Genomic DNA, 26,887 nt, shown 5'->3' on the forward strand with positions numbered 1-26,887 from the left:
TGTGTATCCTTTTGAATTAAATAAAAGCATGGGGAGAACAAGGTCCTTTCTCCATGGCAATGCCACAGAGTCGAAAACCACTCAGCGTCCTTGCAACGCAAGTTGTTCCCCCCTTTGAAATTTGGCATTGTAGCATCTGTCCTGATGAGTGCACAGTGAAAAGCTTCGACAGCACGTCTCTTTTGTCAGCAAAACTCCGTCCCTCCTCACAGGTGCTGCCTGACCTGCCCAGCATCTTCTGTTCCTTTTCCGGTTTCCTTCAATCCTGAATCATCACGACACAAGAGGGAGTGTGTGCGCGTAGCCGGGATCCTCTGATTTCGTCCGTCCCGCACCACTGCCAGCCAGAACGGGGAACGTGGCGCTCGGCCAAAACTCCATTCTGAGCGGCACAATAAGAAAATCCCACTCACGCTCGGAGAATTCTGGTCAATGCGTGGGAATCCTGCTAAACAAAAAAAAATAGTCACAGAACGATAAGGATTGTTTCAATCAGGATTAAAAATCCAACTCGAGAAAGGATGACTCAGAGTTCCTTATTGGAACCAGCAGGTGCAGGAACAGCTAACAGCATTATTAATCAATCTTCTGCATCACCATGGCAACTAGCTAGGCCCCGAGGCTGTGCCTCGCTAGCTGATATGCTTCCTTGTTTAGTACAGCGTACATGGGCAGGTCAGATAGCACTGCTTACATAAGGATGTTTGGCAGTTAAGTGTCTTCCTGTTTCGCAACAGTATGAACACGTTGCCCTCGCTGGGACTCGGCAGAACCTTACAGGTTTGAACCCAACTCAAGGGGCTACCGATCCCCTCGGTTCCTCCCTCCTCACAGGAGCGACAGGCCAGTAGATTCTTTCTCCCTTTGGTGACATTTAGGTTCGCGAATCTGTGACAGGGCACGGGGTGGACAGCAGCGTTGGAACCCGAGCCCTGATCCATTCGGTAAGTGATCGATCCCCACGGCGTCAAAGTGTTGTTGTCAACGAATTTGTTTTTGCAGGAGTGTGTGTGACAGGGTTTTGTGGAACTTCTTCCCAGGGTGTCAACAAAGAAAGAGGCTGTATTCTGTTCTCAAAAATGTCTCACATAAATGTGTCAGGAAGAGTTGATATTCAAATAGCAATAACACTTTCAGATTAAATTTTAGGATTGAATTTTGAGGCAGACAGGCTCTGAACTCTGTACTTTGTTGTAATGATCTTTTCTGAATGCGAGACAATGCAGGGGCACATCTGACAGGAGGTTCCTGAGTCCCCTCTCTCACACAGCCGACACAAACCCAAACGATCGAGCGCTGACAGTCTCCCCAAGGGGCTAACAGCCTACCTGTTAGTGCAGTCGCTGCTTTGTTGTATCAGACTGCTCTGTCTGTGTTTGCCTGGACCCACACAGCCTCCCGGCTCTGTCCCCGCATGCTGTGTTCAGAAGGCTGTTCTGTGTTGAGATGTGCGGAGTAGAAGTATCTTCAGGAAACTTAAAAGAAATGTGTGCAAACTGTCTTAGAATCGTAAAACGGGCAGCACAGTGGTTAGCGCTCCTGCCTTACGGTGCCAGGGACTTGGGTTCAATTGCGGCCTCGGGTGACCGTGTGGAGTTTGCACATTCTCCCCATGTCTGCGTGGGTTTCCTCCGGGTGCTCTGGTTTCCCCCCACCTTCCAAACATACCAGATGGATTGGCCGTGCTAAATTGCCTTTTAGTGTCAGGATGATTAGCAGAGTAAATATGTGGGGTTATAGAGATAGGGTTGTGTGGGATTGCTGTTGGGACAGACTCAATGGGCTGAATGGCCTCTTTCTGCACTGTAGGGATTCTATGATTCTATGATCGTATACACAGAAAGAGGCCATTCGGCCCATCATTCCAGTTCTTTGAAAGAGCTAGCCAGTTGATCCCATTCCCTCTTGCTGTTGTCCCAGGGCCCTGCAATTGTTTTTCTGTAACTAACAATCCAACTCTCTGTTGAATGATACAATTCAATCTGTTCTTTTAGATCTGTTCTTTAGTTACTGTGCCACCCCATGGCTAAATTTCCGTTGAAATTCCCTTGGGGACTGTGTATCAGTCTTTATCTTCCACTACACACTGGGACCACCAAAATCTGCTTTGTCTGTCCACATTATAAATCGCTGTGTGCAACAAATTCTCAACTTCACTGTAGTTCTATTGCTGGTTATCTTTAAAGTGCTGTTTTAAAGGGGTCCTTGTTATGTTCCCAGTGCAGGAACCAAACCATGGGTTAATACTGGACATCCTGCCCCTGGGGTAGAGAGAGCTCTCTGCTTCAGACTGCACCACCTCTATCTAACACTATTGTGTCTTTTATCAAGTTTCAGTTTTCAAAACAGTAGATCAACCACAAACAGGAAGGAGGGGGTGGAGAGTGGTTGGCCAGGAGTCTCCAATCTCGCCTGCAGTTGAGATTCTCCAGTCCTGCTGCAGTGAATGGAGATTTGGCTGAGCGCTACATTTTCCTTTCCAACTGCAATTAAGTTACTGTGAAAATCTCTTTGTCACCACACTCCAGCGCCTGTTCGGGTACACTGAAGAAGAATTTAGCATGGCCTATATACCTGACCAGCACGTTTTTTGGACAATGGGAGGAAACCAGAGCACCCAGAGGAAACCCATGCAGGCACTGGGAGAACGTGCAGACTCTGCACAGACAGTGACCCAAGCCGGGAATCGAACCCAGGTGCCTGCGCTTGTCCCTGTGACAAACACTGTGCCACTGTGCCGACTAATAAAAATAAGTCTTTCCTGCCTATTTTGTCTAGGCAGTGGTATGAGATTGGTGAATTTGAGCCAATGTCTCACCAAGAAAAAATAGTTGGGGGGGGTGGTTGGAGATGGGGGGATTGTGATCAGACATCTTCCAGGGAATGAATTCCACCAGGAATACAGGGTGGAAGCTATTACTCTGGATGTATGATGAAGGCAGTGATGGCTCCAGCTATACAAACAGAGAAATTGTGCTGTCCTTGGTGTAAGTGGCCTGTTTATGAAGATCTCTCCATCTCTATGTTCCGAACAGAATGATAGATAAGGAAGCAGTCAGGGTCCAAATTATGAGGTATCTCTTGCTGCAGCTGTACGGGGCACTGGTGAGGCCGCAGTTGGAGTACTGTGTGCAGTTTTGGTCGCCGCACTTACGCAAGGATATTTTGGCCTTGGAGGGAGTGCAGAGGAGGTTTACTAGGCTGATATCAGAGTTGAGGGGGTTGAACTATGAGGAGAGGCTGAATAAACTAGGCTTGTACTCGTTAGAGTTTAGAAGAATGAGGGGAGATCTCATTGAGACGTATAAGATGATGAATGGGATGGATAGGATAGAGGTGGAGAGACTCTTCCCGCTCAGAAAGGACAGTAGGACTAGGGGGCACAGCCTCAAGATAAAGGGGGGGGCGGTTTAGAACGGAGTTGAGGAGGAACTTCTTCACTCAAAGGGTGGTGAATCTCTGGAATTCTCTGCCCGTTGAAGTGGTGGAGGCTGCCTCGCTAAATATATTTAAGACGCGGGTTGATGGGTTTTTGATAAGAGAGGGGATTAAGGGTTATGGGGAGAAAGCGGGAATGTGGAACTGAGACACGACAGATCAGCCATGATCTTATTGAATGGCGGGGCAGGCTCGAAGGGCTAGATGGCCTACTCCTGCTCCTATTTCTTATGTTCTTATGTTCTCCCAATATGAATTCAAACCTCAATGACAGTTCAGGAGTAACCCAGTGTCAGAAATGACAATCCCTCAGAGGAGATATTGGATAAATTGGTATTTTGTTTTGGAGCTGGATATTAATATTTCTGTGGCATTCTGAAGAAGGATAGGGAGGAATGCTGGTGGAATACCCCTTCCTAACCCAGCCTCACTATTAATCCACCTCGCTGCTCCTTGATGATAAATGATCTTATTGTCACTGTTCACGGATCGATATGGGAAAAGCAAAAGGCCATTCAGCTTCAATATAGACAATTTATAGAGCAGGAGGCCACTCCGTGCTTGTCCCAGTTGCAAAACAGCAATCCAGCCTAATCCCACTTCCCAGCTTTCGGCATCTCAGATCCACATCCAAGTGTTTCTGAAATGTTAACAGGGGTTTCTGCCTTTAACACCCTTCCAGGCTGTGAATTCCTGACCCTTGGTGAAATAACATTCTCTCAACTTCCCTTCAATCCTCCTAACAATCACTTTAGGTCTATCCCTGGTTATTGACTAGTTTAGTTTAGTTTACTTTATTTATTAGTGTCAGAAGTAGGCTTACATTAACACCACAATTAAGTGACTGTGAAAATCTCCTAGTCACCACACTCCAGCGTCTGTTCGGGTACGCTGAGGGAGAATTTAGCATGGCCTATCACCTAACCAGCACAGCCTTTCAGACTGTGGGAAGAAATTAGAGCGCCTGGAGGAAACCCATGCAGGCACAGGGAGAATGTGCAGACTCTGCACAGGCAGTGACCCAAGCTGGGAATTGAACCTGGGTCCCTGTGCCGTGAGGCAGCAGTGATAAGCACTGTGCAGCCATGCCAACTAATAAAAATAAGTCCTTCCTACCTATTTGATCTGGGCTCCTCACAGTTTTACACACCTTAATTAAATGTCTCCTCAGCATCTCTGTTACCCCTGAAATGCGTGAAAAGCAATTTCCGCATTTCAACTCCCCCATCTAACCCTTCTACCAACCATTTAAATCTATGTCCCCGAGTCACTGATCTTGGTTAAGGTAAATAGGCCTCTCCCATTCATTCTATTCAGGTCCCTCACAATTCCGTACATCTCACTCAAATCACCCCTCAGCCTCCTCTGTTCCACCGAGAGCCCCAGCCTATCCAATGTTTCCTCATTGCTACAATTTTCAGTTCTGGCAACATTCTCGTAAACCTCCTCTGGGCCCTCTCTAATGCAGTTATATCATTTCTATAATCTGCATACAGGCCTCAAGTTGTGGCCTAGCTAGTGTTGGTATAGTTCAGGTAAAACCTCCCTGCTCTTATATTCTGTGCCTCAGCTTTTAAATGAAATGATTCCAGCCAAAGAATACAAGGAATCCAAAAGATCTAAGACCAATGTTTGAAACTTGAATATGGGCAATCATAAGGGCATGAAGACAGAGCTGGCTAAAGTGAACTGGGAGATTAAGGGATAGGTCAGTGGAGATGACATAGAACATAGAAAAACTACAGCACAAACAGGCCCTTCGGCCCACAAGTTGCGCCGATGATATCCATACCTACTAGGCTTACCTCTCACCCTCAATTCTATTAAGTCCCACGTACTCATCCAGAAGTCTCTTGAAAGACCCTATTGAATTTGCCTCCACCACCACCGACGGCAGCCGATTCCACTCACCCACCACCCTCTGAGTGAAAAACTTACCCCTGACATCTCCTCTGTACCTGCTCCCCAGCACCTTAAACCTGCGTCCTCTCGTAGCGACCATTTCAGCCCTGGGAAATAGCCTCTGAGAATCCACCCGATCTATACCTCTCAACATCTTATACATTCAAGGGCATATTTCAGAATGCTTGGAAAAGATACTTTTCCCGCGGGAGAGAAAGACTGAAAGAGAAGGACGTGCTATCTGTGGTGAAATAAGAAAGTTAAAGACAGTATCAACTTGAAAGAGAAAGCATATAATTCCACAAGGGAGAATGGGTCAGAATATAAAGAACAGCAAAACACAGCGAAAAGATTAAAATGAGCAGAGAAATTAGGGTATGAGAAGAGGCTAGCCAGAAATATAAAAACAGAAAAATAGTGGTTTCTCAGGCATTTATTCAGGAAAAGAATAAGGTAAGTGAGCATTGGTCCTGTAGAGACTGAGTCTGGGGGATCTGGCAGCTGATCTGATATTTTGTTTCTGTTCTCACTGTAGAGGATATAAATAACATCGCAGAAATTGGTGTGAATCAGGAGGTGAAAGGGACGGAGGAACTTTAAAAAAAATCATAATCACCGGGGAAAAGGTTCTGAGATCATTCTTAGATCCGAAAGTTGACAAGTATCCAGATCGCGGCAGCTTCCGTCCGATGGTCTTAAAAGAGGTAGCTGCTAAAATAGAAGATGTGTTGGTTTAAATGTTTCAAAATTCCCGCAATTTTGAGGGAATTTTCCTCAAAAAACGACAGGTCAGTTAGCTTGTCAACAGTCACAGCAAAAGCTGGAGTTGATTATTAAGGAGGTTATAACGGGGCACGTTGGAGATCTCAGCGCAATCAGGCAGAGTCAATCATGTTTGACTAATTTATTGGAATTCCTTGAGGGAGTCACAAACTACATAGTTAGAGGTGAACCCATGAATGTGCTGTTTTTAGATTTCCAGAACACGAGAAACAGAAGCAGGATAGGCCACCAGGCCCTTCAAGCCTGTCCCACCATTCAATATGATCATGGCTGATCTATGTTGGCCTCAACTCCTTTTCTGTGCCATTTCCCCATCACCCTCTCCTCCTCAATTGACCTATCAAATATTTATCCACCTCCACTTTAAGTGCCTGTAATGATCCAGCCTCCAGCAGCCTTTGGAGTAGAGATTCACCACCCTCCGCGAGAAGGAATTTCAGTGTTAAGTAACTGGCCCTTTATCTTGTAGTTATGTTCCCCTGTTCGAGGGGAACCACTAAGGAAAACATCTCACCACGTACTCTGTCAAGCTCCCTCAGGATTTTATGTTTGAATGAGGTCACCCCTCACTCGCCTAACTTCCAAAGAATTCAGGCCCTGACTATTCAGTCTCTCTTGACAGGACAATCCTCTTATCCCAGGAATTAGCCTTTGGACTGCCTCCAATGTTACTGTATCCTTTTTTAGCCAAGGGGACCAACACCCTGTACAATCGCAGACCTTACATTCTGTTCCTTCCTCCAGGTCATTTACGTCACGAGTGAACAATTTGATGAGTTGCCACGTGAAAGGTAACTATACAAAGCAAGAGCTTGTGGCGTGGGGATAACATACTACAGAGGATTGGTTAGCTAACCGGACAGAGTTAATTGGACAGAGGATTGGTTAGCTAACCGGAAACAAGCGTGTATGGGTCATTTTTGGCTTGGCAATATGTGACGAGTGGATTGAAACAGTGATCTATGCTGGGCCTCAGCTATTTACCAGTTATATCAATGACTTTAATAAAGCAACTGAATGTAAAGTAACTAAATTCGCTAATGATACAAAGGCCAGTAGAAACATAGGCTGTGAAGAGGATATAAGGAACCTGCAATGAATAGTAAATTAAGTGAGTGGGAAAATGTGAACTTGTCGACTTTGGCAGGAAGAAGGGAAAAGCGGTATACTATTTAAATGGAAAGAGAGTGTCTTTTGGCTGAGATTAAGCATGCAATCAGGCGTAATGCCGCTTGGATCTAGTATGTCCCTTTTGTGGGGACAATGAAATGGATTAAATTGGAATTGGAACTGTTTTTTGGAGCGAACACGGAGGTGGATTAGGGGCTTACCCTGGCCACTCTGCACATTGGCTTTGTAGCTCTGAGAAAGGAATACAATTTAAATAAACTCTGAGTTACAGAGGGACCTGGTTGTTGTGGTATATCATAGAAATCCCACAGTTCAGAAGGAGGCCATTCAGCCCATTGAGTCTGCACCGACCATAATCCCACCCAGGCCCTACCTCCGTATCCCTACATATTTACCCACTAATCCCTCTAACCTACACATCTCAGGACTCTAAGGGGCAATTTTTGGCATGGCCAATCAACCCAACCCACACATTTTGGACTGTGGGAGGAAACCCACGCAGACACAAGGAGAATGTGCAAACTCCACACAGACAGTGACCTGAGCTGGGAATCGAACCCAGGTCCCTGGAGCTGTGAAGCAGCAGTGCTAACCACTGTGCTACCGCATCGCCTGATATACGGATCACAATAAGTTAGTCTGCAGATACAGCAAGAAATTAGGAAGAAAAATGGAGTGTTGATTTATTGCATAGGGAATGGAACTTAAAAATAGGGATGTTTTGTTACGGGTGTTGGTGAAACCAGGTCTGGTGTACAGTTTAGTCTCCTTATTTGAGAAAGAATAGAAGGAGTTTAGAGAAGGATCACTCGATTGATTCCTGGGATTAGGGGGTTATCTACTGAGGAAAGGTTGGACAAGTTGGACCTGCACCCACTGGAGTTTAGAAGAATGACAGGTGATCATATTGAAATGTGAGAGAAACTGAGTGCACTTGACAAGGTTGGTGCTGAAAAGGTCTTTCCCCTTGAGGGAGAGATCAGAACAAGAGGACACAGATTGGGTGGATTCTCAGAGGCTTTCACCCAGGGCTGAAATGATTGCTATGAGAGGACACAAGTTTAAGGTGTTTATCATAAGAATGACTAGGGCAGCAGATGTGAACACCACCACCTGCAAATTCCCCTTCAAGCCACACATTATCCTGACGTGGAAATGCATCATCCTTCCTTTACTGTCACTGGGTCAAAATCCTGGAACTCCCTGTCGGCACCGTGGGTGTACCTACAACACATGGACTGCAGCGGCTCGAGAAGGCAGCTCAGCACCAAGAATAACCAGGGGTGAGCAACAAATGCTGGCCTAGCCAGCGATGTCCACATCTTGTGAAAGATAGATTTGTCCTGAATTCTCTCTGTCCCACTGCCCTGACACTGATTTATATATCTGTTCCAGACCACTTTTGCCAAATCACATTTTACCGATATAAATGGCCTTTTCCTAATTGAAAAGACTTACTCTTGATCTATCTTTGCCCTTTTCCACCCGAGCACCAAATCTATCTGAATTACAACAAGGTTAACTCTAACTGAATTGTGTCAGAACGATAAAAAATTCTCTCCTCATAAATCTGTTCAGCTATAATTTGATGGTTTCCATGAACAGATTGTTCTCTCTCTGCCTAGATCTCTGAAAACCCTTGCAGTCTTAGCACCAATGCCTCTGCATTACAGTTACCACCTCTGATTGGAGACATTCCTTGATGTTTGGATTATGGGATGTTCAGATAAAGAACCTGACCACATGACCACTACAAATCTTATTGCATTATTATCTATAAAGATCAGGGCCCTCTGTCATTGAGTACATGACCTTGTGCTTTCACACCAACAAGTGTGTGAGATCGTTCAGGAAATAGGAGGCCAGATGAGTGCTAAACTGAATCCTCCAAACCTTTCGTTCAGTATGATTATTAGTACGGCTACTAGCCCTCCAGTGCCAGCCTGGCACCCTGGCACTGTCCATCGTGCACTGGGCAGTGCCAAGGGGTGGAGCCTGAGGCAGCAGGGCCTACTGGGGGTGGGGCCAGGCTGGGGTGGGTTGACTCCAAAAGAGGCTGGTACCTAACGTAAAAGTCGATGGAATCGGAGGAAGTAAGTTAGCATGGATTGAAAACTGGCTATCATATAGGAAACAGAGGGGCAGATTTTACTATTGCGTTGCGCCTACTTTCGGGTGTGAAAACTTGGTAAAGTTGGGCGTGAGGTGAGTAGCGTGACCCATACATGCCTCTGCGCCGGTTCCTCCTTCACGAAGGCCTGAAAATGGCCACGATCGGGACCACGTCCGAAGCAGGCGCGATGGCCATTTAAGTGCATTAGCATACATTTAAATTGACTTAATGGGCTGCACGCCCAACTTTACCGGCACTTCCCCCTTTACCACCGCGTTCCCCCATCGTTAGTGAGGAGGGAGTGTCCGACAGCTCTCTGCTTCAGATTTGTGGGGGGGGGGGGGGGGGGGGGGGGAAGGGTGGGGGAAGGAGGTCTGCTGTTACTTTGCCTGTGATCAGTGGGGAGGGAAGGGGAAGGTCCACTGTTACCCTGTCTGTGATCAGAGTGGGGGGGAAATGTTCCGCTGCCATTCTGCCTGTGATCAGTGGTGGGGGGGGGGGAATAAGAGGATCAGTAGTGTTAAGGGAGTGGGGCAATGTCTGTGGGGGCCATGGGGGAGGCATGATCCGTCCCGGGAGTGCTGTGGCAGAGGAGTGTTATTCTATCATTCTTTATCTGCGCATGTGCAGTTGGGGGTGCCAATCGGAGCTGCAGGGTTTCAGACACGTCAAACCCCACCCACAGGCTGTGCAGCGTGATTTGTAACCGCTGATATTTTTTCAGGCAGAGTGTGCATGGGGGGCGCCTGAGAACGGGTCTAAAAGTCAGATCTGAAACACTCCCAGTTTCAAATCCGCCCAGAACTTAGAATCAAAATGGTAAAATAGGTCTCAGAGAGCTAGAATAAATGGATCCTTTTCAGACTGGAAAGGTGTAGAACATAGAACATAGAAAAACTACTGCACAAACAGGCCCTTCAGCCCACAATTTGCGCCGATGATATCCCTACCTACTAGGCTTACCTATAACCCTCAATTCTATTAAGTCCCATGTACTCATCCAGAAGTCTCTTAAAAGACCCTATTAAATTCGCCTCCACCATCACCGACGGCAGCCAGTTCCACTCACTCACCACCCTCTGAGTGAAAAACTTACCCCTGACATCTCCTCTGTACCTGCTCCCCAGCACCTTAAACCTGTGTCCTCTCATAGCGACCATTTCAGCCCTGGGAAATAGCCTCTGAGAATCCACCCGATCAATACCTCTCAACATCTTATAAACCTCTATCAGGTCGCCCCTCATCCTTCATCTCTCCAGGGAGAGACAAAAGATGTAAGGAGTGGAGCAGTGCAGGGATCAGTTTGTAATTGTTCACAATTTATATGAATGACCTGGAGGAAGGAACAGAATGTCCGTTTTCAAAATTTGCCGATGACACGAAGGTAGATGGAAGGGAAAGTTGAGATGAGGATACTGTGATTCTGCAATGGGATATCGATAGATTGAGTGACTGGGTGAAAACCTGGTAAATGGAGTTTAATGTGGGGGAGTGTGGGGTCATGTACTTTAGTAGGAAGAATCAGAGAGCAGATTATTATCTAAACGGAGAGAGACTGCAGGTGAGTGAATTAAAGGGATCTAGGTGCATGAATTGCAAAAAGCTGGCCTGCAAGTCCAGCAAATAGTTAAGAAGGCAAATGGCATTTTAGCCTTTATTGCAAAGGAGTTTAAAAATAGTGATGTTTTGCTGTAATTGTATAGGGTGATGTTGAGGGCTCATCTGGAATATTGCGTACAGTTTTAGTCTCCTTACCTGAAAAAGGATAGAACATAAAACATAGAACATAGGATATAGGAACATGGGAGGTAGTCTAAAGGAGGTTCACCAGGCTACCTCCTGGATTGAGGGGGTCGTCCTATTAAGATAGAGTAAATAGTCTGGGTCTGTATTCCTTGGAGTTTAGAAGAGTGAGGGGTGACCTTATTCAAACATATAAGATCCTGAGGGGGCCTGACAGGGTAGGTGGTGAGATGTGGGAGAGTCTTGAACAAAGGGACACAGCCGCAAGATAAAGGGCCGGTCGTTTAAAACTGAGGTGCATAGAAACTTCTTCTTGTAGAGGGTGTGAATCTCTGGGTTCTCTGCCACAAAGGAGGCTGGGGCATTGGAAGTATTTAAAGTGGAGGTGGACAAAATATTTGGTCGACCGAGGAGGAGGGGGCTATGAGGAAATGGCACAGAAAAGGAGCTGAGGCCAGCGCTGATCAGCCATGATCATATTGAATGGTGGGACAGGCTTGAAGGGCTTGCTGGCCTATTCTGCTTCTGTTTCTCATGTTCTTGGGTATAACTGGGATATACCTATAGTTGTAAGGCTCTGATGTACTATCTATAACCATTAAGAATCTTATTATCTGCTGATACTAACCCTGAAACCATAGGCAAATCCAGCATGCATTGTAGTTTTGAAAGTAGGCTTTGCAATCAATGCCTTTTTGAGTAGGCCCGGCCTCTCGGCATACCTCCAAGTTTTATGCTGGTTCTCTGTGAAGGTGGCAGTCAATCCATCATCCAAACCAGCCTCCCATCTAATAACTCTGTCTACACTTCCTGCTACCTCTGCAAAACAGCCAGCATAACTAAGGGCCCCACACATTCTCTCTTCCACCTTCTTCCGTTGGGAAAAAGATACAAAAGCCTGAGGTCACGTACCAACCGACTCAAGAACGGCTTCTTCCCTGCTGCTGTCAAACTTTTGAATGAATTTACTTTGCAATAAGTTGATCTTTCTCTACATCCTAGCTATGACTGTAACACTATATTCTGCACTCTCTCATTTCCTGCTCTATGAATGGTATGTTTTGTCCATATAGCGCACAAGAAACAATACTTTTCACTGTATAATAATACATGCGACAATACAAAGAACAAAGAACAACACAGCACGGGAAACAGGCCCTTCGGCCCAACGAGCCCGTGCCGCCATTTTAACATTATGAGTCCCCCTCCACCCATGACCCTTGCCTATGCTTATGGCATTCCACATTGAGGGAAGACTAATTTAGGGACAATTTGTTACACCAATCAGTCTAAGAGCACGTTTTTTGGGTGTGGGAGGAAACCGGAGCACCCGGAGAAAACCCACTCAAGCACGGGGAGAATGCGCAAACTCCCACAGACACCGGCCCAAATCCATGTGTCTGCACAGCAAACAGTGATAGTCACTGAGCTGTCGTCTTGCCCAAATAAATCAAATCTAATCGGCTCTGAACTGGGAGTTGCAGTCAGTATTGACTAATACTTGGCCTTCACAGTCTGATCTGTAACAAACTGACAGATTGCCCAATGGACTTTCGGCACATCGTTTTAAACTCAATCCAATATCAACATTTCAAAATCCTCAGCTGAAGATCAATAAGGAAAGGTTTTCATCAAACCTGCAGTTCAGAAGGAAGCTATCCTGTAACCCCATTCCCATAGATTATTCCCATCTCCACTTCAATGCCCGGGTGAGGTGAAGGATTCCACAGTCGGAACGCTCTTTGTTTACAAACCTTCCTCTCTCGTTCTTCCAATGAGATCCTGCGGTGTATCCATCATCATCCACCAAAGGAAATGACCTTTTAACACCTATCCACAAACCCCAGGATTCATCCATCCTTTTACTGACTGGCTCTTTCTCAATACCACCAGCGCTGCTCCCAAATCTGCAGGAAGGATCAAGGTCTAAATCCACCCCCTTCCTCTGAGCATAAATACCCCATTTCCAGTTTCTTCTCATTCCTCAGTCCTCTAAATCTTCTATCTCCTTTGCTTCACAATCTTTTTTTTGGGTGGAGAGATGGGAAGAATTCCCCAGTCTCCTGTTCTATTGCATAATGGCTGTTCTGTAACTCAACTCCACTTGCTCTGTAACTCTTCAATCACTTGGTGAATAAAAATCCATTGAATTCAAATTTAACAATTTCCATTGACCCAGTGACCTTAGCCCCAACGATCTTCTGCCTCCCTACTCCCCTCTCCTCTTATCATAAAATCCTTACAGTGCAGAAGGAGCCATTCGGCCCATCGAGTCTGCACTGACCACAATCCCACCCAGGCCTTAGACGCGTAAACCCATGCATTTACCCTGCTAATCCCCCTGACACCAGGGTCAATTTACATGGCCAATCAGCCTAACCCGCACATCTTTGGACTGTGGGACTCTGGACTCTTCAAAGGGCTACACTTAAAAATCAGCTCCCTGACCAAGCTATTGATCATAGAACATAGAACATTACAGCGCAGTACAGGCCTTTCGGCCCTCGATGTTGCGCCGACCAGTGGAACCAATCTAATGGCCCTCTAACCTAAACTATTCCAATGTTATCCATATGCCTATCCACTGACCATTTGAACGCCCTTAAAGTTGGCGAGTCCACAGCTGCTGCAGGCAGGGCATTCCACGCCCTTACTACCCTCTGAGTAAAGAACCTACCTCTGGCATCCGTCCAATAATTACCACCCCTTAATTTAAAGCTATATCCCCTCATCATATTATGACCATCTCTCTTCATATTACTTTCATTGGCTTGGCATCCTTTTGTAGACTGTACCCCAGTGAAGCATCCTGGATGTGTTTCTGTGACATGGCCTCTTATACAAATGCAAGTTCTTGTTGCCAGCTAACAATTCAATTCATCCAGCTAAAAATTGATTTATTTTCCACTGAAGACATCCTGAAATTCATGAAATTTGTCCAAAGCTCATCCCAAATCATGGGATAAGGTAATTTAGTCCAAGTGTATAAGAAATAAAATCAGAAAATGCTGGAAAAGCTCAGCAGGTCTGGCAGCATCTTTGGGGTTACTGCTTTGTGCCCAAAATGACTGTTCGAAGCTGGGAATCTCAATTTCCAGTATTCGGAGTCATATTGGAGTCTAAATGTTAATTCAGTTTTCCTCTCACAGATGAAGCCAGACCAGATGAGCTTTTCCAGCATTTTATGTTTTTATTTTAGATCTCCAACATCCACATTATTGAGGGTGTAAGCCCAGGGAGGCGAACAGACTAACAGACAGTCCACCTGAGGAAGCAATTCTGGAATAAATATAAGTTCTAAACGCTGCTGGAACCACTTGCCACAAGTTATTGACCATGCTAGCCACAGTGTGAATCCAGTAATGTCTATTAAATCACACAAGAGGCCAAAAATGGGATTAGAACCATAGAACGTTACAGTGCAGAAACAGGCCCTTTGAGTCTGCACTGGCCACAATCCCACCCAGGCCCTATCCCCATACATTTACCTGCTAATCCCTCTAACCTACACATCCCAGGACAATAAGGGGCAACTTTAGCATATCCAATCAACCTAACCCGTACATTTTTGGACAGTGGGAGGAAACCGGAGCACTCGGAGGAAACCCACACACAGACAGTGACCTGAGCCAGGAATCGAACCCAGGTCCCTGGAGCTATGAAGCAGCGGTGCTAACCATCGTGTTACTGTGCTGCCCGATATATGGATCACAATAAGTTAGGGATTAGCACTGGCGATATTTCAGTTTGGCATCTTCCCCACACCCCCTCTGATGATGCAATCAGCTTCATCCCAAGAAAGGAGTGAGCCTGATTATTAGATTCTAATTTGGGAGCTTGGTGCCGCTACTTCCATCCTTCATCCATCTTCCGATGCAGCCAGAATGGCGTTACGCTGGCACGAATCCTTATTGGTTTTCAAAAATGAAAACTAGTTGCACTGACCATGGCACATGTTAGTATAGCCCCTGAGTGGTGAAGGATATGCCCAGGCAGTGCCCTGGCACTATCACCAGTGCCGATCCGACAGTGTGTCAATGCCTTTGAGGGGTGCGGGAGCACCCTGACACTTCTGGGGGTGGTGGCTTAAGTGAACAACTTGCAGTATTGAAAAGAGGCTGAGGATCTTCAATCCTGGAATGGTGAACAGTTTTAGCAGACGGAAGCAGGACTAGATAGTGTTGTATGTGGTCCAGCCAAATTTGGCAGGGAATGAATAAAGCAATTGTCCTCCATATCCTTTCGAGTCTGTGTTCTTTCAACTTACGAGCTGAAGTTATTGGGCAGTGAAACCATGTGAGATGTCAAAGTCAAAAAAAAATCAATGGAAACCAGGTCCCACTCCCAATCCTAGTTGCAAATGGCAGAAATGTTGCTATCCCATCATCCACTCAAATTCCCTACTCCTGTTATTCTATTCCAATGCATCCTCTATGGCTCAGGAAGTTCTATGGCTCTTTATTAGCTACTGTCTTCATATTGAACTAGCGAATAATTGATTTGATTCATTATTGTTACAAGTATTGGGATGCAATGAAAAGTATTGTTTCTTGCACACCATACAGACAAAATATATCATTCATAGAGTACACAGAGGAGAAGGTCAGAATATAGTGCTGCAGTAGGGTGTAGAGAAAGATCAGTTTTATATGTGATAGGACCATTCGAAAGTTTGATGGCAGCAGGGAAGGACTGTTCTTGAATCAGTGCTGCTTGAACTCAGATTTCTGTGTCTTTTTCCCACTGGAAGAAGGTGGAAGGGAGTGGCCGGAGTTTTACCGTCCCACCTTCCGTGGGAATTGGAGCGAGTGAGAGATGGATTGTGGAAAGGTCCATTGATCTCAGGAGGGGTTTTATGGTTTTGGGATGAGCGAGGCCATAACATCCCGCCCAGTATGTCCGAGGTGCGTGGGGTCCTTGATTATGCTGGCTGCTTTTCTGAGGCAGTGGGAAGTGTAGTCTGAATCAATGGATGAGGAAGACACTGTCCAACAGGCAGAATAAATTTGTTCAACTCTTTGTATCAGCCTGAAGGGAGTGGCCAGGTCTGCACTGATTGTCAGCGATCAGAAGCTCAGTAACATATCGTGGGGTTTACCTACATTGCAAATGTTACATGTAAGTGTCATTGTCATGGGGACACACAAATGATCGGAGCATTTCAACAGCAAAAACAACTTTACTTCAGAAAACTCTTTACCGAATGGAAGAATAAGAACAGAACGATAAATGGAATTGATGAACAGAAACCAGCCTTGGTGGGATAGGTACTTAGAAAGAGGCTGTGAAAATATTGAATTTACAGGCAGGGACTATTCAGACTAACTGGTTAAAACTGGTATTAATATTCCTCATTTCTCTCCTGCAATCACATCTCAGCAGCAAATCCTTCTTCCTTACGTGCTTAACCAGCTTCCCCTTAAATATATCCATATCAATCATCCGATCATTATGTGGTTGCGAGTTCCACCACCGAGTAAAAATGTTCATCCTGAATGACTCCTTGGAATTTTTTTTTAGGGACTATCTTATATTTATAACCTTCGAGCCTTGCATTGCCCCACCAGCAGAAGAATTTTCTTTCTGCCCCTCAATTCAGGTATCATCTATGTAAATCCTTGTCCAACATCCTTCAAAGCCTCTATATTCGGGTGGCCAATTCTGCTTGGGCAGACTCCTAAAGATTCAATAATGTGATGTTCACGTTATACAACAGCTGATGACATGAAACCTGACTACGAGATTAATTTGCCAGTCAAATTTCCACACAAGTCGACCGCTCTAAAAATTGTTGCGTTAATGGTCATTTCCATGAACATGAACTCATCCGTTTGCACGGAATATTAACTTCAGGACACACCACTTGAGAAAAACACTGTTTGCTTTTTTCTCAAGGTCTAAACTATGCTGCCAATTCTCCAATCCTGTTCTGTGTCACTGGCCATGACATCTTGATGTCACTGTGGAAACTTAATTGCAGGAGCGTAAGTAAATTTCTTGGAGCTTCCCTGGCTTGTCAGAGTTTACACCAGTGGAAAAATCCCAAGGACGTTAGGGCGGCACGGTAGCACAGTGGTTAGCACTGCTGCTTCACAGCTCCATGGAACCTGGGCTCGATTCCCGGCTCGGGTCGCTGTCTGTGTGGAGTTTGCACATTCTCCTCGTGTCTGCGTGGGTTTCCTCCGGGTGTTTTGGTTTCCCCCCACAGCCCAAAGATGTGCGGGTTAGGTTGATTGGCCATGCTAAAATTGCCCCTTAGTGTACTAGGATGTTTAGGTTAGAGGAATTAGTGGGTAAATTATGTAGGGGCATGGGGGTAGGGCCTGGGTGGGATTGTATTCGGTGCAAACTCGATGGGCTGAAGGGCCTCTTTCTGCACTGTAGGCTTCTATGATACTCCTCATTGTGTGAGCAAAGTGTCATTATCAATGAAACAGAGATTAGTAAATAGACATGGCAAAGGAGAGACTCAGATATTAAACAGTGTTACAGTTCCTCTTAAAGGGCGGCATGGTGGCTTCACAGCACCAGGGACCTGGGTTTGATTCCTGGCTTGGGCCGCTATCTGTGACGAGTCTGCACGCTCTCTCTGTGTCTGCACGGGGGTCCTCCGGATGCTCCGGTTTCCTCCCACACTGCAAATATATGCAGATTAGGGTGATTGGCTGAACTAAATTCTCCTCTGGTGTCAGGGGGATTAGAGTTAGTACATCAGGGTAAATATGTGGGTTATGGAAATAGGACCTGGATGGGATTGTTGTCGGTGCAGACTCAATGGGCCAAATGGCCTCCTTCTTTACTGTAGGGATTCTATGATTCGATGATTCTAAGTGTGCACCAACAAATATGGTAAAAAGGCAGAATAAGAGCTCTTTATATGAATGCTTGTCATATTCATAATGAGATGGCTAAATTGATAGGGCAAATAGAAATAAATGTGTCTGATTTAATAACAAATGCAGTAATGTAATTAAATGTGTCCAAGACTGGGACCTGGCAAATGGAGTTTAATGTGGGGAAGTGTGAGGTCATGAACTTGGGTAGGAGGAATCAACCATCTAAATGGAGAGACACTGCATGTGAGTGAAGTGCAGAGGGATCTAGGTGTCCTAGTGCATGAATCTCAAAAAGCTACCAAGCAGGTCCAACAAATAGTTAAGAAGGCAAAGGGAGGTTTTGTTGCAATTGTACAGGGTGTTGGTGAGGCCTCACCTCGAATACTGTGTGCAGTTTTGGTCCCCTTATTAAAAAAGAATATCAGAACATATGAGGCAGTGTAAAGGAAATTCACAGGGCTAATTTCTGGGATGAGAGGGCTGCCCTATGAAGAGGGATTCAATAGTCTGGGTCTGTGTTCTTTGTAGTTTAGAAGAGTGAGGGGTGATCTTATTCAAACAAAAAAGGTCCTGCGGGGCCTTGACAGGGTAGATGGTGAGATGGTTTCACTCGTGGGAGGGTCTCGAACAAGGGGATGTCGCTACAAGATAAACAGCCAGGCGTAAACAGAAATTTCTTTTTGCTGAGAGTGGTGAACCTCGAATTCTCTGACCCAGAGGGTAGTGGAGGCTGGATCATTAGAAGCATTTAAAATGGAGGTGGCGAAATATTTGTTAGATGACAGAATAGAAGGCTATGGGGAAATGGCAGAGAAAAGCAGGTGAGCCCATAGATCATCCATGATCTGACTGAATGGTGGGGTAGGCTGAAAGGCCTGGTGGCCTACACTTACTTGTATTTCTCGTGTTCTTGTGTTTAACATGTAATAAACAGAATGGATAAGAAGGAACCAGAAGATGTGGTTTACTTGGATTTTCAAAAGGCATTCAGTGAGGTGCCACATAAAAAGTTAGTACAGTATTGGGGTGATGTATTAGCTTGGCTACCTAATAGGGAACAGAGAATTGGGATAAATGGGTCAGTTTCCAGATGAAATACAGTAATGAGTGGAATATCACAGGGATCAGTGCTCACACCTATTTATGACAGCCATTAATGATTTAAATGAAGCAATTAATGGTATTGTAATCACGTTTGCTAATGGTGCAATGATAGGCATGAGATAAGATTCTGAGGAAAATTAACAGGGTAGATGCTGAGAGAATGGTTCCCTTTTAGAGCTCAGGGGTACAGTTTCAAAATACAGGGTCTCCCATTTAAGATGGAAATGAGGAGGAATTTCTTCTCGCAGAGGGTTGTTAGTGTTTGGGATTCTCTTCCACAGAGAATAGTGGAGGCTGGGTCAGTGCGTATATCCGATGCTGAGTATTCGGGTTTTTGATTGACAAGGTGGTCACGGGTTATAAGGAACAAGCAGGAAAGTGGAGATAAGGCCATATCGGATCATAGAGACATGGAAATGTAGAAAATAGGAGCAGGCGTAGGCTATTTGACCCAGCTACACCATTCATTATGATCATGGCTGATCATCAATAGCCTGATCCCACCTTCCTCCCATACTGTCTGGTCCCCTTCACCCCAAGAGCGATATCTAACTCCTTCTTAAAAATATACAGGGCACGATCTTACCTGCTGTTCATGCCACGTTCTCGCTGCAGTGAGGTCAGAGAATTTGGCAGCCAGCCAACTCTTTCTTTGTTCGCTACGGCAGGATGGGAAAATCCCACCGGTGTGAACAGTGGTAAGATTCCACCCACAATGTTCTGACCTCAACTGCTTCCTGTGGTGGTGAATTCCACAGGCTTACCAATCTCTGGGTGAAGAAATTTCTCCTCGGAGGCGATCTTCCGACTTCCCTGCGCTTGGTGCAGATTGTGCCAATCCGGGAGAATAGCGTGTAGGATTAAAAATTGGTTTCACGCCCAGTTCTAATGGCGCACACCAGACTACACCCAAAAAAGGCACAGTGCTGATTAGCATGAGATTGACTAGATTTCAATCTTATCAGCGAGTCTGGCATATGATCCTCCCCTCCAGTAATGTACCCACCACTCCAGTGTAATGTCAGAGGAGTGTGAGTCACTCCTGGTCCTTTAGAGTGTGGTTCAGGTACAAGTTGCGAGGGTAAGCGAGGAGGTGAGTGCTGCATTGCACCAACCTCCAGGGTCCAAAGGGCACATCAACCGTTGCATGCTATGGGATGGGATGGGAGGTCCCCATGGGCACAGGAGTTGGGGTGCTTGGGCTGGGCCAGAGATCCTCAGGTCAGTGTTCCTATAGCAAGCACTTACCTGTCTACTGAAAGACGTTCGAAGGGTTCCATATGAGGCTGAGTTCAAATGACACTAATGTCACATTCAGCCCTGCCGGCTGCCTGCTGGGAAGGCTCTGTGGTTTATTGTGGACCTTCCATCGCAGGCCCCACTAACAGTGACAGTCACCGAGTCTGGCAGCTGCTGCCTCGATCCATAAAACTCAGCAGGCGTTAACACGCCTCTCCACACTGCGTTAACTCTGCCGTGCTCCCTACAATGGGCACCCATAGCATGGAAGTCAGGAGAGCAGTTACACTCTTGTCCTCAGTACCCCGACTCTCTCTCTGAACCGCACATCCTTCCCAAAAGCCAGTTTGCACCAGATGTCCCTGTGGGTGTCCACAGGTTTATATTGCAAGGGTTCTTCAATGAGGACTTCCTCACAGTCACCCTTACACTTTACCTCAGAGACAGAGTGCTGAGCCCACTCTGCCACCTGTTTCTACCACTGGCCTGGGATATCAGGTGTCTGTGTCTGGCGGGGGGCGGGGGGGGGGGGGGGGGGGGGGGGGGGGGTGTGGGGAGGAGGAGGGAGGCATCCGGAGGGGCAGCTTTGTGTCTCACAACAACATCCATGCAACTGCAGAAGGCATCGTGCCGCACCATGTGAAGGGAGAGTACAGCTGAGTGAGTGGCCATGAGGGGGCCTGAGCAGTGCCCGTGGCATGGGACCACTGGGTGCTGGGAGGGATTAATGGGCTTGGGATGGATAACCTTATGGACTGCCTCTCCTCTTGGGGTGATGTGTTGCATTTGGGGCCGGGGATTATTGGGGAGGATTTAGGCCCATAATGCCATTACACTTTACAAAGTGGGTTTCCTCCGGGTGCTCCGGTTTCCTCCCACAGTCCAAAGATGTGTGGGTTAAGGTGATTGGCCATGCTAAGAAATTGCCCCTTAGTGTCCAGGGATTTGTAGGTTAGAGGGATTAGTGGGTATAGTATGTAGGGATATGGGGGTAGGGACTGGGTGGGATTGTGTTCGGTGTAGACTCGATGGGCCGAAGGGCCTCTTTCTGCACTGTAGGGTTTCTATGATTCTAGAACTGACCTTTTTCCTTATAACAACTTTTCTTGCAGGCCTGTGGACCAAAGAAGACTACGTTCTGAAATGGAAAACAACCCTTTGGAGGATCACAGACAGGGCCTACTGCCCTGGTTTATTGCAGCAACACAGATCCTTGGCCTGGCTGCTGTGGTCATTACTGGGGTGTGGATGGGTTACTATCAAGGGGGTTTTGGCTGGGATGGAAGCTCACTGGAGTTCAACGTCCACCCTCTGTGTATGGTGATTGGAATGGTTTTCCTCTACGGAGACTGTGAGTACCAGACACACTCTCAACTGTTTTGCTTCTGTTTGTAGAATTACATTTTGTTAAGAAGTGCAGCTGGCGAAAAAGATATTCTTTACCTTCAAAGCCATCCATAGCTGGCACAGAGATTTTTGTGTGTCAATTTTGACTAGTATTTAATGTTTCAATGAGACAGCAAGAAAAAAAAATCTACAATCTGGCCATTTCCCTTCTCCTAATATCTATAAAAGCCAGGTGGGAGTGTTCTGCATCGGTTGATAGGGAATGCAGAATGTGGACTGGTTAGGGATCGCACAGATTCAGAACTTAAGATACATGTTGAGAATGTGATGTTTGGTTTGGAATTGTAAAACACGGGCATTTTGGCGTTAAATTAGATTGTGCTGGTCACTGACAGGTCAGAGCCCTGGTGTTTGGGTTGGCCATGGTAAATGCATGGAGATATGCAGACAGGCTGGGAGATGGGCCTGTGTAAGATATTCTTTCGGAGAGCCAGTACAGACTCGATGAACCGAATGCTCTCTTGCTGCATTCTAGGGATTCTATGGTTTCCCCATTTATTGGAATTTGAAGACAACAAAATAAATGTTTTGTTTTAAGAAATGGAATTTCATTCGAAAGGGGTGTGGGCAGAGGGCCTGGTATTATTTTCAGGAGGGATCACAAGAATGTGGTAGCATCTGGAAAGATCCCAGAACCCTTTCCAAATGTGCTAATCGTGGCCAATGTGAAAGTAACTTCCTTGGTACGTAAGGTGGGGGTCCCCCCTCCCCTCAATGCCACCTTACCCCTCTCCCACAGTGTATTTTCCAGTGACGGTGATAACTCTCCAATGACCACCATAGAACGTAGAACACTACAGCACAAGCAGGCCCTTCGGCCCACAAGTTGCACCGATCATATCCATACCTACCAGGCCATAGAACTATCCGTAACTCCCAATCCCATTAAATCTCATGTACTCTTCCAGAAGTCTTTTAAAAGAGAGTTTGCCTCTACCACCACCGACGGCAGCCGATTCCACTCAGTCACTACACTCTGAGTGAAAAACTTACCCCTAACATCTCCACCAGTGGAATCTTCTGGACCTGCAGATGTCTACAGCGTTTTGCATGTTTCGCCAATCCACCATTGAGAAACCCGCTGTGAGTGGTCACCTTCAGTGGGATCGTAAAATCCCACACATAGATTTTCAGATAGGATGCTGGGATGCCAGAAGGAGATCTGAAGTGGTCCACGGATTTCACAGAATTCTGCTACCCACTGTTGGGTTAGACTGTGTCTAACATCCAAGCAAAGAGAAGGACAATGTATTCCATTAGTCAGGTCTCGAACATAATGAAGAGTTGCACAGTCCCCAGAGCACACAGGTTCGAGTGTAGAAAGCCAAGATGCAAAGAGAATTTGGACTCAAGCAGGAGGATTTTCCTTTGGAGTAACAAGGGAGCAACAAGGAATAGCAATGACTGCTCATTGGAGCTCCAGTGATTGGGAATCCAGGGGGATATGACAGTGTTCACGGTAATGGGGGTGTGGGCAGAGGGCTGGTATTATTTTCAGGAAGGATCACAACAGCGTGGTAGCTTCTAGAAAGATCCCCAGAACTATGCCAATATTTACAGAGTATCACCTACACTGAGAGCCATGAAAAACACAGTGACAACTCGCAGCCAAACCTCACCCTTCCAGTTTTGTAGAAATCAAAATGGGTTAAGGAGAAGACCTTAAGTTAAAACACAGAGTCCGAACCATGGTGAGTAACATGCTGAAGAGATATGGAACCTGACTGACACCCAGTGGGATTATGGGTTTCCATACAGTCTCCAATGACCTGATTTGCTGATTTGAGTCTTGCATCCACACTTATGTTCTTCAGTTTTTGTAAGGTTGAGAGATCCCGATCCAGATACCATCAAGACCCTAAGCTCTGGAATTGCCTCCCTAATCCTCTCCACCTCTCTGTCCTCCTTCACTTAAACATAGTGAATGTATTGGTGGTCATCTTCTAAGATTATCTGGACTCTGGAATAGTTCTTACAGATTGGAGGGTGGCTAATGTAACCCTACTATTTACATAGAGAGGTAGAGAAAAAACAGAATTTTGGACCAGTAAACCTAATGCTGGTAGTGGGGCAAACTCTAGAATTCATTATCAAACATTTTATAGCAAAACACTTGGAAAACAGTGGCAGGATTGGACAGAGTTAGCACGGATTTATGAAAGGAAAGACATGCTTGACAAATCTACTGAATTCTTTGTGGATGGAACTAGTAGAATTGATGAGGGAGGGCCAGTGGATGTGGTTTATTTGGACTTTCAGAAGGCTTTTGATAAAGTCCCACACAAGAGTGTAAAATTAAAGCACGTGTGATTGGGGGTAGTGTATTGAGATGGATAAAAAGACTGGTTGGCAATCAGGAAACAAAGAGTAGGAATAAACATGTCTTTTTCCATGATTAGTGGGTTACCACAGAGATCAGTTCTGGGACCTCAGCTATTATATTAATGATTTAGATGAGGGAACTAAATGTAATATTTCCAGGTTTGCAGGTAAGACAAACCTGGATGGGAGGGTGAGCTGTGAGGAAGATGCAGAGAGCCTTCACTAAACCTTCTGGCCATTCTCTTTATGAGAATGCAAAAAAAAAACATTATAAATGCACATTTAAGTATAAATTACAACCTAGGAAACAACTTAATTGGGACAAATCGAGTGAGTGGGGAAATGAATGGCAGACACACCATGATTTGAATAATTGTGAGGTTATCCACTTCGATTGCAAAAACAGGAAGGCAGATTATTATTCGAATGGCCATAAATTAGGAGAGGAAAATGTGCCACGAGATCTGGAAGTCATTGAAGGTGAGCGTACAGGTGTAGCAGGCAGTAAAAATGGCAAATGGTATGTTAGCCTTCATAGCGAGAGGATTCGAGTACAAGAGCAGGGATGTATTGATGCAATTATACAGGAGCTTGGTGAGGCCACACCTGGAATATACTGTGTAGTTTTGGTCTCCTTATCTGAAGAAGAATATTCTTGCTATAGAGGCACTGCAGAGAAAGTTAACCAGGCTGGTTCCTAGGATGGCAGGACTGATGTATGAGGAGAGATTGAGTCGGTTAGGATTATATTCATTGGAGTTTAGAAGAATGAGGAAGGATCTCAGAGAAACCTATAAAATTTTAACAGGGTAGATGCGTAAAGGCTATTCCTGATGGTGGGGGTATCCAGAACCAGGGGTCACTGTGTGAGAATACAGTTTAGGACAGAGATGAGGAGAAATTTCTTCACCCAGAGAGTGATCAGCCTATGGAATTCACTACCACAGAATTCCAAACGTTGAGGCCCAAACATTTTTTGCTTTCCAGAAGCAGTTAGATATAGCACTTGAGGCAAAGGGGATCAAAGGATTGGGGGGGGGGGGGGAAGGTGGGATTAGGATATTGAGTTGGATAATCAGCCATGATGATAATGAATGGTGGAACAGGCTCGAAGGGCCAAATGGCCTACTCCTGCTCCTATTTTCTACATTTCTATATAAACCTTTATTATTTGACTGTGCTGTCCCAATATCTCTTCACGTACCTCAGTGTCAGATGAAATGTGATAATCCTGCTTCAATAAATTAAATACTTTATATGAATACAGCAATCTGTTGTTGCTGCTTTAAAAACAGGATAGCTGAGATTTAAATGCAGGTCAGCATCTGTCAGTATAGCTGGGCGAGAGCATCAGTAAGTAATCCTGGTCAGTGCATGTTGCTGGTCACCCATATACAGGACACCAACCATTCGGTTGGATAACAGCTAGATTTACTGTCATCAGGAATAGAGACACATCCTATCTCTGCACTGAAGTCTAACAGGCCCCAGCAGTGTCTCATTGTTTCTGTGCAGGATTCATTACCCCATCCCAGAACTGACATTGCCTCAAGGCTGCTGCTTTTAATAAAATTTGCAGGTACAATGGGAATGGCAAATGTGCTCGTAAACAGATCAGTGTGATGATTGTCAATCACACAGAGAGGTTAGGAATAGGAAATCAGATCAGATTGTTGCTCTGGGCTCTGTGAATTCAATTTGAAGCTTCTGGACTATGGAGAAAGGAAGATATTTTGATGTAATGTCATTGTGCTTTCTTACTTACACCCTTAGGGTAATTCAAATCAAATCATCCCTGACCATTTATTCAATGGTTATCAACCAGTTGACTATGAGAGGCTCTGTTTAACTCACGTAATCTATTCTTTGGAGTCCATCAGAATTTGCTTACTGATGTTTTGACTGCACTGTGATGTCTAAATCAATGACAATGATAGTGTGGGTGGCACGGTGACACAGTGGTTAACACTGCCGCCTGAGTGCCAGGGACCTGGGTCCAATTCTCAGCTTGGGTCACTGTCTGTGTAGAATCTGCGCATTCTCCTCGTGTCTGCATGGGAACTCGGGTTTCTTCCCACAGTCCGAAAGACATGCTGGTTAGGTGCATTGGCCATGCTAAATTCTCCCTCAGTGTACCCGAACAGGGGTTGGAGTGTGGCGATTGGGGGAATTTTCACAGTAACTTCATTGCAGTGTTAATGTAAGCCTTACTTGTGACACTAATAAATAAATAAACAATAAACAGTGCCTTACTCCAATTGTACACATCTCCAGGCGTGACAGTCTTTCAGACCAACCTGCCTTTCCTTGCACCCACTGGTGCCTATTCCAAGCACCACCCCAAGAATAGACTGACATTGTTCGGCGCAAGACCTTGATCCTGGTGGAAGTGCTGGGATCTATCCACCGGGAGCCCCAAGCTCCTGCTGGAAAAGCCATGCATCAGGAGGAAGTTCCCTCCATCCATATTGGAGTTCAACACCATTGCTAAATGCTGGTGCACCATCCAGGACAGCGAACAAAAAGACTAACGTAATGTTGCCTTTTATGTGAAAGGAGCTGGAACTTAAAACATAGAAAGTTAGGCTCCAGTTGTAGCAAGACATGGCTCAGATCCCAGCTGGAATTGAACCAATTGGGATCCGCTTGGGGCAGTGCTGAGTGATTCAGGGTTTAAGAGATTACTTAATGAGGATGGGAGTAAAGATTGGGCCTGTATTCCCCCTCATACCGAATGCTGTAAGTGCTGCGGTTGATTAAAAAGTTGATTAAAAAGTTGCTGCAGTTGATTAATAAATTCATGACTGCCAGATTTTTGTTGTGTGAGGGTCTCAAGGATTTGGATCAAAAGGAAAATGTGATTGAAATA

The 26,887-nt window shown here is 45.6% G+C and overlaps 1 protein-coding gene across 1 annotated transcript in view; it reads left to right on the forward strand.

Annotated features, from left to right (window-relative positions):
• Positions 1-659: 659 nt before the first annotated feature.
• The window catches only part of cyb561 (cytochrome b561), a 40,179-nt gene continuing 13,951 nt past the window's right edge, over positions 660-26,887 (forward strand). The window contains exons 1-2 of the mRNA XM_080213599.1: positions 660-944; positions 21,402-21,640. Of these exons, the coding sequence (XP_080069725.1) occupies positions 21,433-21,640 (208 nt within the window). The 5' untranslated portion in view covers positions 660-944; positions 21,402-21,432. The remainder of the gene's footprint in view (positions 945-21,401; positions 21,641-26,887) is intronic.

Source organism: Carcharhinus amblyrhynchos, chromosome 27, assembly GCF_965287045.1.
Source record: "Carcharhinus amblyrhynchos chromosome 27, sCarAmb.v2.hapA, whole genome shotgun sequence".
NCBI lineage: Eukaryota > Metazoa > Chordata > Chondrichthyes > Carcharhiniformes > Carcharhinidae > Carcharhinus > Carcharhinus amblyrhynchos.